Genomic DNA, 18,072 nt, shown 5'->3' with positions numbered 1-18,072 from the left:
AATAAACTCACGATTAACATTCATATTCACATGCAACAACATAAAATAACATATTTAAATAATGGTGAACCCCATTACAAGATACCCAGCACAACATTAACATCCAAACATAAATAGCTAGGGGTGGCAAAACCTGACACGACCCGCCAACCCGACCCACCAACCCGCCTCTTAGGCGGGTTCAAGTTGGGCTTAAACTAACCCGTTTAATAAATGGGTCGACCCGCCTAACCCATTTATTAAACAGGTCGGGTTCGTGTTAGGGGTATGCCAACCCGCCAACCCGGCTGACCCGTTTAATAAACGGGTTAGGTGGGTGGGTCAACCCGCCAACCTGCCAACCCGCCAACCCGCCAACCCGTTTACCCGACCCAACCCATTTATAAACGGGTTGGCGGGTCGTGTCAGGTTACCCGTTTAATAAACGGGTCGGGTTCGTGTTTGCCACAGCCGACCCGTTTAATAAACGGGTCGGGTTCGGGTTGAGGTATGCTGACCCGCCAACCCGCCAGGTCGACCCGCCAACCTGCCAGATCGACCCACCAACCTGCCAACCCGACCTGATTGCCACACCTATAAATAGTCGGTCCAGACTCAGGCTTAATGTCGAGCCATCCCTAAACCGGTCGGCTAAAAGTCGAACCGGCTATGAGTTGGTTGGCTAAAGACCGAACCTGCCAATCCAAAATGAACCAACCCTGTGCTAGTAATAGAACCGGTTCACGCAACTTTCCAGGTTAGATAAGTCGAACTGTCCCATACCATATGGTTGATCCGGCCTGAGACGGTCAGCCGAAACAGTTTGCCTTGTGGAGTTGCCTGAAGACGCACTGAGTCATTCCTCACCTAATGGCCAAACCAACCTGGGATGGATAGTCAAACCAGCTTGTCCTAGTCTAACTTGGTCCTCAACCTAATGGCCAAATCATCTCGGGTGCCCAAATCGATGAAATCTCAAACTGCGACTGTTACAGGTCGAGCTTGTACAGGGTGTCAAGTTCCACTGACTACGTGATGTTCGACCATGGCAGAACTTAGTCCGAGCAGCGTCAATCTTTGAAGTGTTCGGTGAGGACCAAAGCCGGTCAGAACATCGACGATGGCAAAAACCAAAATTGGTGGTCGGCAGCGGAGGGTTGAAGTTAATCCCGGCGACACCCGAAAACCAGTCCTGATTCATCGGCAAGCCAAAACCATCCAACAATGGTCAAAGTCGACCCTGGATGCTGGCATATACTAGTATTAACAGGTGTTCTCCCTCCCACCATCCTATGACTAGAAGGAAGGTGACAACGCTCCCATCCTTCGGTGATAGTGTCAACAAGTGCACTCCATCGTTAAACAACCTGATGAGAGTCGTTGTCCGCCGCTCGATGAATCGAGCAGCCGACGACCCTTCTTGTTGTTTGGCAACCCAAAAAAAAGATAAGGGAAGGCCAAACGACCCTCCCACATGCTTTGTAATACTATGTTGATCCCGATCGTGTGGTCGCTTGAGTCATCTAGTGATCGTAGCAGGCAAAATCCTAGCCGATGATCAAACTGGGCGTACTCATGAATAGTGGCCAGAAAAAGGGGCAAGCCCCGCACCACTCGGCGGTAGACCGACGATCAAATAAAAGAAAAATAGGGAAGGCCCAAATGGCCCTCTGCCCGATCAGCAGTAAGGATGAGCCCTATGGCTATTCAGAACTGCAAACTAAATACGTAAACCTTTGCCGCACGACGATGATCCGGTATCCATGAGATGGAGGGTTGATCATACCTCCCTGCATGCGGGCAAACCAAATGGCACAAAAAGGTCCGATCGGCCCTCCTCTGCCCGTGCCCTAACACAGATAAATCAAATTGCTGCAACAAACGAAATAAAGCAAAGCATATATAATAAAATCATATTTTCAATGATTCAACAAGAACATGTGCTCTGATACCAATTGTTGGATTAAAAAACATTGAAAACCAAATATGACTGATTCCATGCTCTCATTAAATCATTGAAACAAAACAGAAACCAAACTTGAAGCGGAAGCATACGTGAATCCATTGGCGCTCCGATAGATCACTGGGGGTATGATCTTTCAGAACCTGTATATCTAGTTGTTTTCCTTTCTTTAAACCTAATGTGAGGGACTGAATCTCTTTCTGACTTATAGGGAGCCTGGAGAGAGGGCCATTATATAAGGTTTAGGGACCATAACCTAATATGTTTAGGAGTCTGTCTCCAACTCAGCCCATTATAAAGTTGTAGACAGTGCAAGTCTCTCAAGATAGTGTATCATACCATATGAGATATCACAGGACCCATCCTGATTAGATGACATGAATTGGGCCCAAACCTAAGACAACCTTACAATATATGGTTCAACGTATGTAGGCCCACATGATTTTCTAACACTTTTCTTGATTCTATGTTAGCTTTTTTTAACTTCGGACAAATCATTGTGGGTATAGTGATTTTCTGTCTTTGTAATAACCCGGATTGTTGGCTTTAACTGTTTAAATTTATTTGAAAATAGTAAGCTTTTTTTTCTAAAATTGGGCATGAGAACCACATTTCAGATCCGAGATTCGGAATGGATCCATGTGTAAATCCATGTAAGATAGCCTATTTATTAATAAAAAAATAATATTATTATTAATATATATATATATATATATATATATAGGGGTAGCTAACTAAGGAAATCCACAATTGGATCCACAAGGATCCAACTTGCAGATCCATACCCACAACACATTGAGTGTCGCGGATCCAGACTGTGTCTGGATCCCGAGTATCGGACCCAGACTCGAGCAAGGTTTTATAAAGACCCGTAAACAAGAATCGTGCCTAGAGGGGGGTTACGAAGAGCGTAACCAACTCCCTCTGATTTTCTCAGGAGGGAGGTGGTTTTCGGCTTGATAAAAGGGGATAGAGAAGGGTCTCACCCCTCTTCATTATGTTCTCTCTCTCTCCCCTCTGTCGCTCGTCCCCCTGTATCTCTTCCTCTCTTTCGGTTTCGCGCACGCCGACAAGGTCACCGACGTCGGAGGGCTCCACGACCACCTGCAGCTGCTGTGACCAGCCACCTCCAGTCGTCATCAACCATTTTTTCCACCGAAAAAAGTAGGATTCTGTATTTTTTTGTTAGGTATAGATTGAGTCCAGTTGTGGTTTTTTGGCAGAAAAAATGGACAACCCCATATGAAAAAAGAAAAGAAAAGAAGAAACAGTCGGGGGTCCCTTTTGTGTGGTAGGAGCAGATAGTGCACGTCACCTTTGTGCTGGGACATTGCAGGTTCAAAACCCAATGGTATAGTTGTATAACTGGTAGGGTTCTGCCTAACCCCAGATTTGAGAGTTTCTGAGTCTTAACCCTAGAAATTGAGGATTTCCGACTATAGTATCGGGTAAACCCAGTTTGAGTTTTGATTATTGTGGTTGAATAACCAGATTGGGTTTTTCGAACTCTTGTTGGAATAACCAGTTTGGGTTCCGATTATTGTGGTTGAATCACCAGATTGAGGTTTTTCGATTTCTGTTGTTGAATAACCCAGATTGGGTTTTAGATTCTTGATGTTGAGTAATCCCAGATTGGGAGTTTTCGGTTCTTGGATTCGATAAACTCAGGTTTGGCAGTTTTCTTTACAGAATTGGTGGGTCGATAATGTTTGTTTCATCTGTTTTATTCTGTAAAATGTAACCTGATGATGTTAATTATTGTTAGTCGATAATGATTGTTTCAATTAGAAAAATCAGAGCATACATGTGTTAATATATGTTGGTCGATTGCATCTATTTTGAAAAAAAATGTAACTTGATGATGTTAATTATTGTTAGTCGATAATGTTTATGTCATTCTAAAAAAAAAAGGAGTATAAATGTGTTAATCTATGCTGTCTGATTTCATATGTTTCATTCTACAACCTGATTATGTTAATTCCCATTAGCCAAATTTGACTATCTTATTCTGTAAAACATAGCATGTTCATGTTGGCCGATTGTATATGTTTCATTCTGTAAAACATAATCGGTTTATGTAAATTCTTATTAGCCGATTGTGTCTGTTTTATGCTGTGAGACATAGCATGCTTACGATTATTCATGTTAGCTGTTGAGGATACTGGTAATTACCATGTTTGTGGAAAATTTTCATTTTAGCATTGAGCCCATACATGACAATAAAGTATTGTTGAACATACACAGAAGCTGGTATATACTAGAGGTTGTCTCAAACACACTCAGCACATAATCTTGTGCACTCTGTGACATTTAGACATATGCCTTGCCTAAAGGGCAAGATGGATTGATTACCCGATGTAGGTATTTGGGCTATTAGCTTGTGTGCTATGGCAATAAAACTGATAGAAAACTTAAACTTAAATATTGTATGCCTGACTGGTTTAAAAGGTACCGGGGCATCAGTGTATGTGCTGTAGAATTGGTAACATGTGAGATATTTGATTGTTGTTAATATGTTATTGCTTTGGTACAGGTGCATACATGATATGAATGTGTGCATCCCTAAAATTTCAATTTCTAGATCTGAATTATGTTCATGTGTGCGAATGTTAACACATGTTATGAATGAAAAGTTTCATGTGCCTACATTTATAGGACATGTTTAATGATCGTGCATTTATGAATTTGTTTCAAGTACATGTGCATACATGAAATTGATGTGTGTTTGGCATGTATAATCATGCATAAATGTTCTCATATATTTATGAATTATGGATGAATGCATGTGTGTTAAGTGATTACATGAACACTTGCACATGGATGGTGAACACATGTATATAACTGTGGTAACTCATGCACACTGTTAATTTGGGTTGAATGGATGTGCATTGGGAAGCATGTTGACCTCATTGCATACACTACAAGTTGTTATGATTTTTGCTTACGATGTATCGATGGTCTAAATGAATCATCCAAGGCTGGTGAGCCTTGAGCTTTGGTTCGTTCTTTCTTTAATTGTTTAAATGCATCGTAAAAATTATATTTTATATTATTGTTCTATATTACACTGTTTAATGTGTTTCAACGGGCTAGAGTCTCGTGATGGTTATCGCAGGGGTAGATGCGAGCTTTTACTTTAATTTTGCATGCTGAATTGTAAAATTCAATAATTAGATTTTAATAAAAAGATAATGAATAAGAACTGTGTAATATACGTTCTGGGATATCTCATCTGGAGTATGAGAATCTTAGAGAACCAGCCTTGGGGACACTGTGAGGATACAAAAACTCTGTGTGCTGCAATTTTGTCCTTAAACCCGATATTGAGGTTCCTTCTCCTATCCACGGTTTTAGGGAGAGTTCGTTACTTTACTTGGGGGTGGTGTGTTTGTCACAGCTGTGAATATTTTTAGTACCAAGGAAGTGGCACTTGTGGGCGTGAGGTGTCTCTTGTGTCCCCGACATTAGATGTGGAGGTCTAATGTTTCGAAGGTGATTCAGTCGAAGGCTAAGTTTTGAAACTAGTAATAAAATACAATTTGTGTGCTAAGCTACCTTGGAAACCTAACTTGACCTCGGGGTTTGTACCATTTTGGTGTATCCGCGGGCAATGATAATTAAAAAGATGAACTTAAATTGTATGCATTTAATAGGGCATGCATATGGAAAAGGAAAACCTTAAGGAAAGATGATAAAGTGTTCATGCATTGCACATAAATCATGCATATTTTTGTTATGCATTAGGACATACATCTTTTATCTATTCCTTTAATTGCTACATATTAGTGAATGCATGTTGTTTAGGTTCTAATGTATGTTAAATATACTGCTTACTTATATTATGATTCCTGTTATTGATGTATGTTCTGCATGCTTAACAACTATTTGATGTTGCATGAATGCTTACCTGAATTATGTAATTGTCATAATTGCATTTCTCTGAATCATTGTGTGAATTCGTATTTGTGGTTATGCGATATTTAAATGATGCTATTGATGTTATATGCGAGTTAGCTTCTGATAAATTGTTGATTGACGTAACATAGACCATTACTTATTTTTGGTATGTGCTGAACATTATACTTGACACCCATATCATATACTAGATTCATGATATACCACATTAAAAGTTACAGATTTTCTACTTAGACAATTGTAGTCTAATTTCTATAAATTTTCAAGTGAAGAGTAGAGGTTATGAGCGACTGCAGAATGAGGCTTCGATCAAGATTTTAGATTTATTGTTCCATGGATAGTGTGAGAAACTCTGATGTTATTATTTATTGATATTGAAATAAATGTTTTGGTTTTGCTCCCCACTGTAATGTTCCAGAATACTTAACCTTATAGTATTACTTGTTTCCGCTGTTTCAAAAAAAAAAAAGATCTCAAAATTTGGGTTAAGATTTCGAAACATTACAGTCTTACCTTCTTGTCAAATTCAAATACAACATGGTACACTGTATGTGGATAAGGAAACAATGAAAAGGTAAATAAAAAAGATAAGGAGACCGGCAACTTAATTTGTTGAGGAAACTTCTTTTAGGAAATGAGAGAGACAACTCAATTAATGGACAACCAAGGGGAGAAGGCCCCACATAAGCCTTAATATATATATATATATATATATATATACTTAAATTCTTGGGAGGGGCCTTCTCCCCTTGGTTCAGAACTTGACTACCATTCTCTCTCTCTCTGATTATAACTGAAAATTTTCAAATACCCTCAAACTTTTCAGTTCAATTCATGCCCACACCAAAAGTTAAAAAATTTGCAAATTCACAACAAAAGTTTTTTAATATATTTAATGTAAAAAAAGAAAATAATGTTTGCAATAATGCTTCAACTCATGACCTCTCTAACATAAAACATGATGTTTACCACTACACCAAACAATTAGTTGTTAACAATATTTGAAAAAAAGTACTTATATAACCATTTATAAATTCCAGCAAACAATAATGACCCGAACCACTAATAGCTCATTCTAGTAGGAGTGGGCATCGGGCTAGCCCAAGCCTGTTTAGTACTCTACTCATCAAGCTTTAAGTGCAGCCCTGCCCGAAAATGGCCCGGTTCATTTACTAACGGGCTCGCGTTTGAAGAGAAGCCCATGTCCCGAACCATTGGTCCAATGGGCCAATGCAAAGTAGGTCGGCCTGACCCAAACTCAACTAATTAAGTAAATAATAAATAATTAACAAGTTCTCATGGACCCAACTAATTATCTTTCTAGCGTTTATCAAACTAATACAACTACTTAGATAAATGATAATAGTTACCAAGTTACTATGCAATTAATTATTTTTTTAAAAATTTATATTATTAAAAATTAATAAATAGCTCAGGCCCGTCAGACCAGCTCGATAGCCCACAGAATGTTGCTAACCTACCCACATATATAACGGGCCAGGATTCAGCCCAATAGCTAATGGGCCCGAGCCTAAAACCTTGACCCAAACCCGGGCTATGGCGAGCTGGGTTGGCTTGGCCCATTACCCACCCCTACATTCAGGTTCATGTTTGCTAAAATAAGAATAAATTAACAATTTTATCTCACATAAAGAGGTAAAATAGTAATTTCAAAATATGAGTTAGCATTAACCCAAGAACAACCTAATTCATGATTGGGGTTATTTGATTAACCCAAGTTAAAACTTTGCTGTGAATTTGCAAAATTGGTGTAATTTGATTGTGCTCATAAATTAGAATGAAAAGTTTAAGGGGTGTTTGAAACTTCTTCAATTATAAATCTAATAACTCACACCACAGTTCATCATCTCATTCTACATGTTTCTTGCCAAATCAACTAAAAATGTTACCAAGTTAAAACCACAAGTGTCATCTCTTGCCCCAAAGTCGAAGCTGGGTGTACTCTCTAGTAGACAAGGGGTACTTAAAGGTTTTTACCAACTGGAAGCCTGCCAAAGTTTAGTTTGTGAAGTGGGGTGTTCCATTGGCCTAAAACATGAATGAAAAAGATATTAAAAGGAATAACAATGACTGAAAACTTTCCATAGAGATAGCAGTACATAACAATTAACTTGGGAACTGACAAAACCATTCCATCCACATGGTCATCATATTCCTTCATCAACAAAATGAGGGTCCTGCATGAACACACGACCGGCATACAACCACTTCAGGAATATAGGGCAATCCTTACCTTTAACTTTATGCTAAAAATGTGAAATGATGAAAATAATGCTTACACAACCTACTACTAGGGGTGTCAACGGGTCGGGTTTACCCAGACCAGACTCATCCCGTACCAAACCTTATAGGGTACTAGATGATAAATAAGACGGCCCGATTAAAATCTGGGTTCAAACTTGAAGATCCAATTAATACATGGAGCCGGGTATAATTTGTGAAATTTTATACGAGAGTTTCGATTAGGACCTGCAATTTTTCAATGTAAAATGATAAAAACTATTATTTTACCTGGTATGGATCATGTAGTTATTATTGGGTCTGGTTATGGTTTCTCTTATGGTAGGTCCAATTAGACCCCGGTGTGAACTCGATACCATACCCAAAAATTGGGGTCAGGTCTGGTTCCACATGAGTCCAAACCAAACCCGACCCGTTGACACCCTACAACCTACCCCTCATCTTCCACCTTCCCACAACTCACCCCTCTTCCTTTCACACTTCTTCCCCACCATAAGCTATTAACCATCTCCCACAAAATTACCGAATAGCAGTCTCTCAAATTTTTGTGTATATTGGTCCACTAAATAGATGAGTTCATATGCGATTGTAAAAATTAAGAAATAAAATATTGTGGTATCCCATGTGGTAAGCGGGGTCCTGTGTCAAGCTGAAGGCCCAGGATCGAATCCCTCTACCACATGGGGGCCGCTGTTGTTCTGGTAGGGGTCCGCCTAACCCCAGCTTGCCTTTCAAAAACAAATTAAGAAATAAAATATTTTAAGAGGACAAAAACCATCATATACTATGGTTGAAAACCGGTCAGATTAATTTGGGACAGATTCTGCTAGATCTGAATCCGAATCAGATCCGAAGAAGTTATATTGAATCCAAATTTGAAACCAATGTGGTAATACTGGATCCAAAAGAAATATATATAGCACAAAACAAGTTTTTTACACGTAAAATGTGCATTCTGGTTGGATTTTGATTCACGCATCTAGTGTAGGTGATGGTTTTGTTTCATAATTCATTGGTGCAACACCAGTCATTGGCAGCATTTTGGTGCAGCCTAGGAGAAGATGGAAATCCCCTGGTAAGCATAACCTCTGATCTTTCTTACCCGCTTCACATTTAGAGCACATTTGAAAGCAAGAAAATTCTCATAGGAAAAGAAAATTTTGCCTATGAAAAATTTGGATATGATAAATTTTTACTTGTTTGTATATCATGAGAAAAATGAAATGGATATATATATATATATATATATATATATATATATATATATATATATATATATATATATAGAGAGAGAGAGAGAGAGAGAGAGAGAGAGAGAGAGAGAGAGAGAATGAAAATTTTTATTTGGTAGGAAACAGTCTTCCTAGGGATGGCAGTGGACCAAGGCGGGCGCAGGAGACAAGGTCACCAGCCCTGCCCCATCTCAAAAAGTTAACCTCCATCCCCGGTCCATCCCCGTGGCGGGGGGACTTTGGACCTCCACCCCTGCCCTGTCTCAAACAAATTATCCCCGTCCCCTCCCCGCCCCCGCCCCGTCCCTGCCCCCGTTCAAGCCAATAAATTACCAGCATTTCAAGCTAAATCAAGGAAAAAGAAGAAGGACTGCACCTTTCGAATGGTAAGCGTTGGAATCACGATGAAATTTGCAGGGGTCGAGCTCGTAATTTTGCTTTCGACTAGCCGAAAACTTGTGAAAGAATCTGTCCCTCGCCCTCCACAAGCACTCCTCGCAGTCGCGATCGTCCTCTATCCTCAGAAGCAATGCCTTCTCGCTACCGTCCGACATCGCTTCCTCCATCCCTCGACGGACTCCAGCGAAGCTCGAACAATTTGAATCTAGATTGACCGGGGCGGTGGACAAGGTCTCCACCAGAGACAACCAATCTTGCATCTCATCCCTTGCAAAGCTGGTGGACGAATCTGGCACCGACGATGATGGTCACCGATGGTGAACAGAGAGAGGGTTGAGGGCCGACGAACGTGCTGCTGCTGCACACGATTTAGGGTTAGCATTAGGGTTAGTAAGTTAGTAATTTTATTAATGGGGATGGGGCAGAGATGAGGCGGGGCGGAGATGGGGCGGGGCGGGGGAAAGTGTAAGTCCATCCCCGAACGGGGATGGATTTTAACCTTCGTCCCCGCCTTGTGGTGCCCCGCTTTCCCCCGGTCCACTGCCATCCCTAATTTTTCCTCCACCCCTCAAGTAGAGGTGGAGAATGTTTCTTGTCAAAAATTGTACTTAAAAAAAACTGTCTTAGAGAAAAATTCTCTCATTTGGATTAATAAAAAATATATACATTTTTCCTTCCTACGTTCACTTTTCCTGCATTTTTCTCACTTCCAAACGTGCCCTTAAAATTTACAGTTGATTTTCTGTCAAGTGCTATAAATAAGAAGAAGATTTTGGAGTTTTGTGGAGACTTGAGTTGGATTCCTAAATTGTTATTTTCAGTTATTTCAATTATTTACTCTTATCAGTTAGATTTGAGCTAACCAATAAAATCTATTGAAAATGAGCTAGCTTGAACACGATGTGGGCATGTGCTAACCCTAGCCCAAGCTATAGTATCAACTTGAGCTGGGTTTGAGCCAAAACTAGCCAAGCTTGAACAGTCCAAGACTTGTTAGTTCTTACATTTTCCACAAAGACTCAGAAAAAAAGTGCTTTGGAGTCTCGGTTTATTGGTTAGCAACTGATAGTCTAAGCTTTCCTCACTTTCAAAACTAGCTTGATTGTCTATAAGTCAGCTACCTCTCAACACTAAAAATCCAAAACGATATTTTTTATTTAAAGAACCTCTAAAACATAAGTTGTCTAGTGTAAATTTTAGGTACCTTATAGGTTTTGAAAAATGAAGCAAATATGCACTTAAGAATGTGTTGAAAAGTTGAGGAGGACCATGTGGCCACTCAAAACTGACGATTGTAATTATAAAAATAGCCAATGTAAGGTTTTAACTTTTAAAACAAAAATCAATTTTTATATAAAGATTTCTTCTAAAACAAAGGGACTTGAAATTTGAAAATATGAAACTGCCACTAGCTTATAAAATCTCTTGTAAACGACTATCTAGTTTCAATAATCTTACACTTAATCTTGGATAAAGTCTATGTTTGGTTGAGTAAAATATGTTATATAATTATTCTTTGATTGCACTAGATAATTTCATATTTTTCCTAGATAATTTCGTAGTTGATTAGAATTTTCTTGTAAATCGGGCTCTTTGATTTACATCAGGATCCAACCTTTAGATGGTGTAGTTTGGGGATGCCTACCAGAGTCACGTGTGCATTTCTGTTCTCAAATATCTTGGAGCCAGAATCGAGTTATATGTAGGTCCAAGCTGAGACTGATCCAATTACAGATCCCACATTCCAGGATATGTTCGACTTCTAAGCTGGTTTAGAACAATGGCAGAAGCTTATTATGTTGGGAAAGTAGTGTCTTGACTCATGCCTGCCACTAAAGGCCATACAGTAATAGCAGAAAATAATTGTAAGGTCTTTACCGATAGTCGCAACAACCACCAAAGACATTTTTTGCAGAAAAAAATCTGTCATGCGATCAGCGGTGGGGGTTTGTCCGATGATACTCACACACACACACACACATATATATATATATATATATATATATATATATATATATATATATATATATATATATATATATATATGAAAATAAAACCTACCCAATAAGAAACATTTATCGGATTTTCATCATTTTTTCGAAATTCTGACCTTACAGATGTGTTCATCATAATTGATTTACTAGAAATAGACACTCGGATCATGCATTTTGGATGGAAAACATGGTATTTAGAGCCTCAAAATTTTATGAAATTGTAGGCCGTTGATTTTTTAAATCTTTTAAAGCATATCCATGCATCGGAATCAAATGATCCAAGAACTGATTCCTATAAAAACAAGCTCATATTTCACAAATGTAAGGTCAGAATTTTGAAAAAACATCAAAAATTCGATAAATGTTTCTTATTGGGTAGTTTTGGGAGGTTTTCTATTGGGTAGGTTTTCATTCCTATATATATATATATATATATATATATATATATATATATATATATATATATATATATATATATATATATATATATATATATATATATATATATATATAGCCCATGGGTAAAAAACTCCTATTTTTGTCAGATCTGACCCTCCAGATCCTCCAGATTTGATCCATATGTTTGTTTTGATAGAAGCTAGCTCTTGAATCCTGCATTTTCAACGTGTACTTTAGATTTTTTGGGAGATGAAAATCAGTAGTCTACAATGTCTTGAATCTTTAATCGTTACAAAATTTGTATTTTTACATCAATAAAATATGATCCAAGGGTCAGTTCGTACTATTTTGACAATCTTGAACACATCCATGAGGTTGAATTTGGTCAAAGTGACATACACCTATAGATTTCAACTAGAGAGTCTTAAGCACAAATTTTAAAATAACAATCTTAAATTATTATGATTAAAACAAAATCTAAATTGATAATTAAAATGTAGCCAATGATAAATTTTAAAAGATAAAGCACATAAATGAATATGAAATAAAAATCAAGATCATAAAAAAATATAATAAAATTTAGAGCACAATATTATCCATATCCAACACAGGTTTGACTGTGTCCATAATGTATTGTACTGTGTTTGGTATTATCTCTGGCACCGTATCGTGCAGACTCAGGACACACATGCGTGAAGTGTCCTTGTAACATAGTTATGCATGATCATCTAAGAATGTTTGGAACTGTACTCTTTTGCAAATTTTATTATGTATACACCAACCAATGAAATACAGCACCATTCTATCTTTCTACATGTAAATAAGAATAACTGAGCTCTTTTATTGTTTTCACCATCTTTGAGCAGTAGAATTCAAAACATGCTCCTCTGACAGAGAACTCTCCATCTTCAACATTTCCAACAAGAAGTCATTCCAAGTATCAATAGGGCCAGGCAGGCACCAGTGCACACAATCATTATATAGTGTGACATTTTCCTCTGGCCTGTGCCCATAGCGCCCAGGGTGCCCATCAGGCCTCAATAACATGGCCTTAGTAGTGTCCATTAGCCTAAATTTCAAGCCTCTCTTCCTCCCTTCCCTCTCTGCCACCTTGAACTCTTCCAATTGAGCCCTATAGAGCGCCAACTCTTGACTTCCCAATACTGTTTCATTAGGCCTAAAAGGCCTAGTTCTCAGACAATTTCCCCCACTATTCCAAAAACCATTTTCAAAATGAGAGGGGGCAAATGTTCTCAAGTATGTAATGCCCTTGAAGTTTTCCAAACCATTGATTGTCCTAAATGCAGTTCTAAATGCCATTCTGTAGCCATATTGTTTTCCCAAGTCTGTTATGTCCTTGTCTAGACAGTAGTGGCAGCCGATGAGCTCGCCGTGCTCATGGTAGTACAGTGGTCTGAAGAACCAGTGCCCAGCAGAGATGATCACATAGTCAAATTCATATATCTTGCTAGCCCATTTTGCGTCGACTTCATCCAGGTAGAGGGAGAACAGGCCTGTGTTTGTTGGACCATGTGGGTCTTTTTCTATGCCCTTGATTAGGAATGTTGACCAAAATGCTTGGATGGTGAAGTTGTAGGTGGTGTAGTGCCATCTTTTGAATCTTTCATTCCCCCCTTTGGAAGCATCTATTGGGTATTCCACCTGGGAGTTGGAATAAAATAAATAAATAAAGCAAGAATTATTTTTAATAGTTGAGTAGTTAGGTTGACTAATCAAATCATAAAGGAAACCATGGGCTATAGATGAGTGGTTAGTTGGTTAATCAGATCATAGATATTGGATTGATGATCAAATAGAATCTTGGATATGACTTGATTGCCTTCTCACGGGGTGCAATTGGATTGGATGTGTTGGATCATGGCTGATCCCACTCTGAATTTTGCAGGAATACATATTCCTCCTTAAGTCCAGAACACAGAGGGTGGCTAATGCACTAAATTCAAATCTGAGTCTCGAACTAAAGAAGAACTGATGATGGAAGATTTGAGTTTGGATTCAAAATAGGTATGGTAATGCTTAGTCCGGTAAGACTGAAATCAAAGTTTTTACATATAAAAACTGCAAACAAGTCAGATTAGATTGAAATCTAAGCATAGATTCCATTCAAAACACGATCTGTATCCAAACTACACACTTTCAGATATTATTTCAAGAATCCGTATAAAGAACTGAAGCGTTGGATTTGGATCAGTTATGAACGAACCCAGTACATTTGCACCCATACTTCTTGGGTACTTGACTAAGCTACTCAAGTGTGTCGGCTCTCTTGACTGAATCTACTAAGACCACCAAGCTCGTGGTGGGAACTAGGTTCCATCAACCCAATTGAGTTAGAAAGTACACAAACCAGAGAGAGAGAGAGAGAGATGGTAGGCACTAGGTTCTATCAACCCAACTTTGATTGCAATATTTGATAGGATCAAGGAGTTTCTGGTAGGTTTCCAAAGCTTTAAAAAATAACAATTTCCTATGGTTAATCAATTATGACTTCATTTAACGTACGTCACTCAACAATTAGGAATGGAAAATAAATAGATAAAAAAATAAACTCAACCAAAACCTTCTATAAGAAAATGAAACAAGCAAACCAATATACGTCAGACCCCTAGGATTGTTAATAGGTCTGGCATGTCTGGGTACCCTCCCAACCCCGAATCCGGATACCTTCTTATGGCATAAAAGCTGAACCAAATGTTTTTTTTTTAGAGAAACTGACCCAATTGTTATTCAGCGGATCAAACCTGATCCATGTAACATGGACAAGATTAATTTGGGCTATGATTTTTGTTGGATATCTAAATCGACTCTTATTAACCCGGTAGTGTCTAGCTCCGCTCCTGCATAAGTGTTGTACTCTGAAGGATTTTACCAACTGAAGGCCTGCTACAATGTGGTTGGTGATGGAGGATTTTTTGGATCTCTAGCGGGTCACATTCAAATGATAGTAACATCACCATATCCTGATTTTATGAAATTTAGTTCAATCATGAATGAAAGAATTATTTAAAAAACAAAACCACAATGTTAGAAGATTATGGAATATTCCCAAACAACATGCAGCTTTCACACTCAAATAGCAATGCCACCAGATTCTTTCATTACCAGCAAACACAGATTAACTCAGAACTTGAAAACAATTAAATCCAAGAGTCAACTTTATTTTTAGGGAACTCAACCAACATTATCAGCAGTCTTCTACATCTCTACGAATGCTACTTGTTTCAAAATGGCATTCTTTAGTTTGTCATTTTTTGGTGATCATGCTAACAGATTGATCGGGCATATGACAATTCGGGTATTGGATGGTTATTAAGAATAGGAAAGAATAATTGAAACCAGCTAGCATGCCTAAGTCGGTTTGGTGCAGTAAAAAGAAAGTAAGGATCCACTTTGTATCTTCCAAAGCAATTCTCTAAAATTGTAAATAGGTCAAATTTCTATATACACCTAAGCATCTAAACCATACCACTTTAGCAAGTCAAGTATGACAGTCAGGGTGACTCCCCGGGGCAAGAGATAAGCCCTCGGAGTTTTACACTGTCAGGACAGCGACTGTAAGTACGGCAGGCAGACAGTGCGATTAGATCTATCTTCCTGGGGGTGGTTTCTTCGAGTAAAAAAAAGTCAAGTATGACAGCCAATCTATCAAAACCAAAAAAATTGAGATTCCAGGCAGCTATACACGTTAGAAAAAGAGGACCTTAGATTTGTTGAAACAGAGATTACCCTTGATAAGAGACACATTAAGGACTGCATATGGTTCCTTGCAACAGAGTCCCCTACAAATGCCATGGACTTTCCTCTAACCAATTTGAAGAATCGCGACGGGTCGAAAATCGGAAGCTCACAATCATCTGGTTTCCATCTCCACTTGAGGAAAGAAGAGTCAGGGCGCCCATACTTCATGCAGTTCTGGTTGTCATAGATAGCCCAGCAGCTGGTGTTTGTGTAGTATGGAGCCTCAGGGTTAGGAACCCATTCCCCCTTGAATATATCACAATGCTTCACATGATTTACTTCTCTTGAGCCACTATCAGAAGAAGTATCCCAATGCACAAAGGGAACAGGAAGGGAGAAGAAGAGAGGGATGACTGTCAGAATGACCAAGATCAAGGCAGTGGTGAAGATTATCCTTGGAACCTGTTGGAGAAAGCCCTTCCCATTCTGCTGTTCAATGTAATGACGTTTCATTGAAGGATTATGAATGCTAAGGAAGACACACTATGTGGTATCTGTGTGGCTTACAAGGTGGCAGCAGCAAATACATATATGTATGCCTGAAATGAAATGCTTAAAATGGCAGTTACATATAGCACAAAGCACACTTTTGGAAATCACTATTGAGCCCTATATACAATGACCAAAATGCCTCCATAAAAGATTTTCTGGAGATTTGGGTGGTGGGTATTGGGTAATAGGCATCTGTACCAAATTTCACAATAAATGAAAGATCATAGATAAATATATTAATTTTGTGCTCTGTTGATGTTGGAACTATGGGCACGTTTGGAAGTAGAAAAATGCTAAGAAAAAGTATAATTTAAAGAGAAAAAGTGGTAACTTTTTCATTCGTTCTAAACAATATACAATTTTTGAAAGAAAAGTTTTTTAATTTTGCCCTGATTTTGATAGAAAAAATTTTCCATTTTGGAGGATGGAAAAAAATCCTCTAAAAAAAAAAATCCCGTTTTGAGGGCATCCCTCACCCTAATCAAAACATTGTCACATATTTCCAACCTGATTTTCTCATGTTAAACAAACAAGAGACTATTTTTCATAAAAAAAAAATCATATGCCAACTTCTCGTTAGTAAAATTTGCTTTTCCTACAAAATTTGTTCACGCTTCCAAACGTGCCCTATAGGGTAAGGGTGCTAATGGAAAAGTGCCAAACCAAGCAGATAATTGTTTTTTGCAGTGGACAGGTCAAAGGTTGCTCAACTACCACTTGGATTTTGCATTTTTACTGCATTTGTTTTTTGTCTTTTTTTCTTATTGTTGAGCACATGATTGGTATGGTATTTATATGTTGCTTGTGTAAGAAAGCGTGGAATCCAGAGCTTTTTAGCTGTCAACGTGGTAGGGGTTGGTATGGTACATTGTTTGTGCAAAAGAACACGGAAAAACCAAAATCAAGAATCTTCTGATGCATGTCCCATATGATATAATCATAAAAACAAGAAAACCTGAGTTTCTACTATATATCTATACCACTTGTAAAGCATCGATAAGGGGCATTAGACTGTCTAAAGCTTGATATATTGTTACATTTTAAAATTGACAAAGGGAAATGGTTTTGGGTTGAACATAATTTACTAAATTGCTTTTCTTTTTTGTTTTTATTACAGTACTGACATCATTCCACATTTTGTCAAATGACAAGGAGAGCATTGTAATTTTTATTGTCATTTGTTAAATTGATTGTGGTATAAATATATTTTCATAGAGAGAAAGTAAGAAAGCTACTTACATGAGATTCTATGGGGATGTGTATGTGTGACATAGAGAGAAATGTCATGGGATTGAATTTTATCTGATATCCAACAAAACCTGATTTTGTATGAGCCTTTCAAATTGGAATCCATTTAGCCAACATTCAATTAATCAAATATGGTGTTGATGATATCCAAACTAGGGGTGGGCAACCGGCCCGGCAGCCAGATGGGCCAAGCCGACCCAGCCCACCATGGCCCAGGTTTGGGTCATGATTTTAGGTCCAGGCCCATTAGCCCAAGCAGGCCCGCATGCTACAGGGCCTGCCCGATGAGCCTGAGTTATTTATTATTTTTTTAATAATAGAAAACTTTTTAAAATTAACTATTACATAGTAACTTGGATAACTATTATTATTTAACTAATTAGTTGCATGGGAGCTTGCTATTTGTTAATTATTACTATTTACCTAATTA

The 18,072-nt window shown here is 38.3% G+C and overlaps 1 protein-coding gene across 1 annotated transcript; it reads right to left on the bottom strand.

Moving 5' to 3' along the window:
• Nucleotides 1-12,992: 12,992 nt before the first annotated feature.
• On the bottom strand, nt 12,993-16,355 carry LOC149818620 (protein trichome birefringence-like 19). Its single transcript, XM_089986262.1, has 2 exons — nt 15,891-16,355; nt 12,993-13,805 (listed from the first exon to the last, which is right to left on the bottom strand). Exons 1-2 carry the CDS (start codon nt 16,353-16,355, stop codon nt 12,993-12,995), a joined length of 1,278 nt encoding a protein of 425 aa, XP_089842388.1.
• Nucleotides 16,356-18,072: the final 1,717 nt, after the last annotated feature.

Source organism: Nuphar pumila, chromosome 13 (assembly GCF_984573655.1).
Source record: "Nuphar pumila chromosome 13, dmNupPumi1.hap1.1, whole genome shotgun sequence".
Lineage (NCBI taxonomy): Eukaryota > Viridiplantae > Streptophyta > Magnoliopsida > Nymphaeales > Nymphaeaceae > Nuphar > Nuphar pumila.
This window is presented reverse-complemented; position numbering and strand designations above follow the sequence as displayed.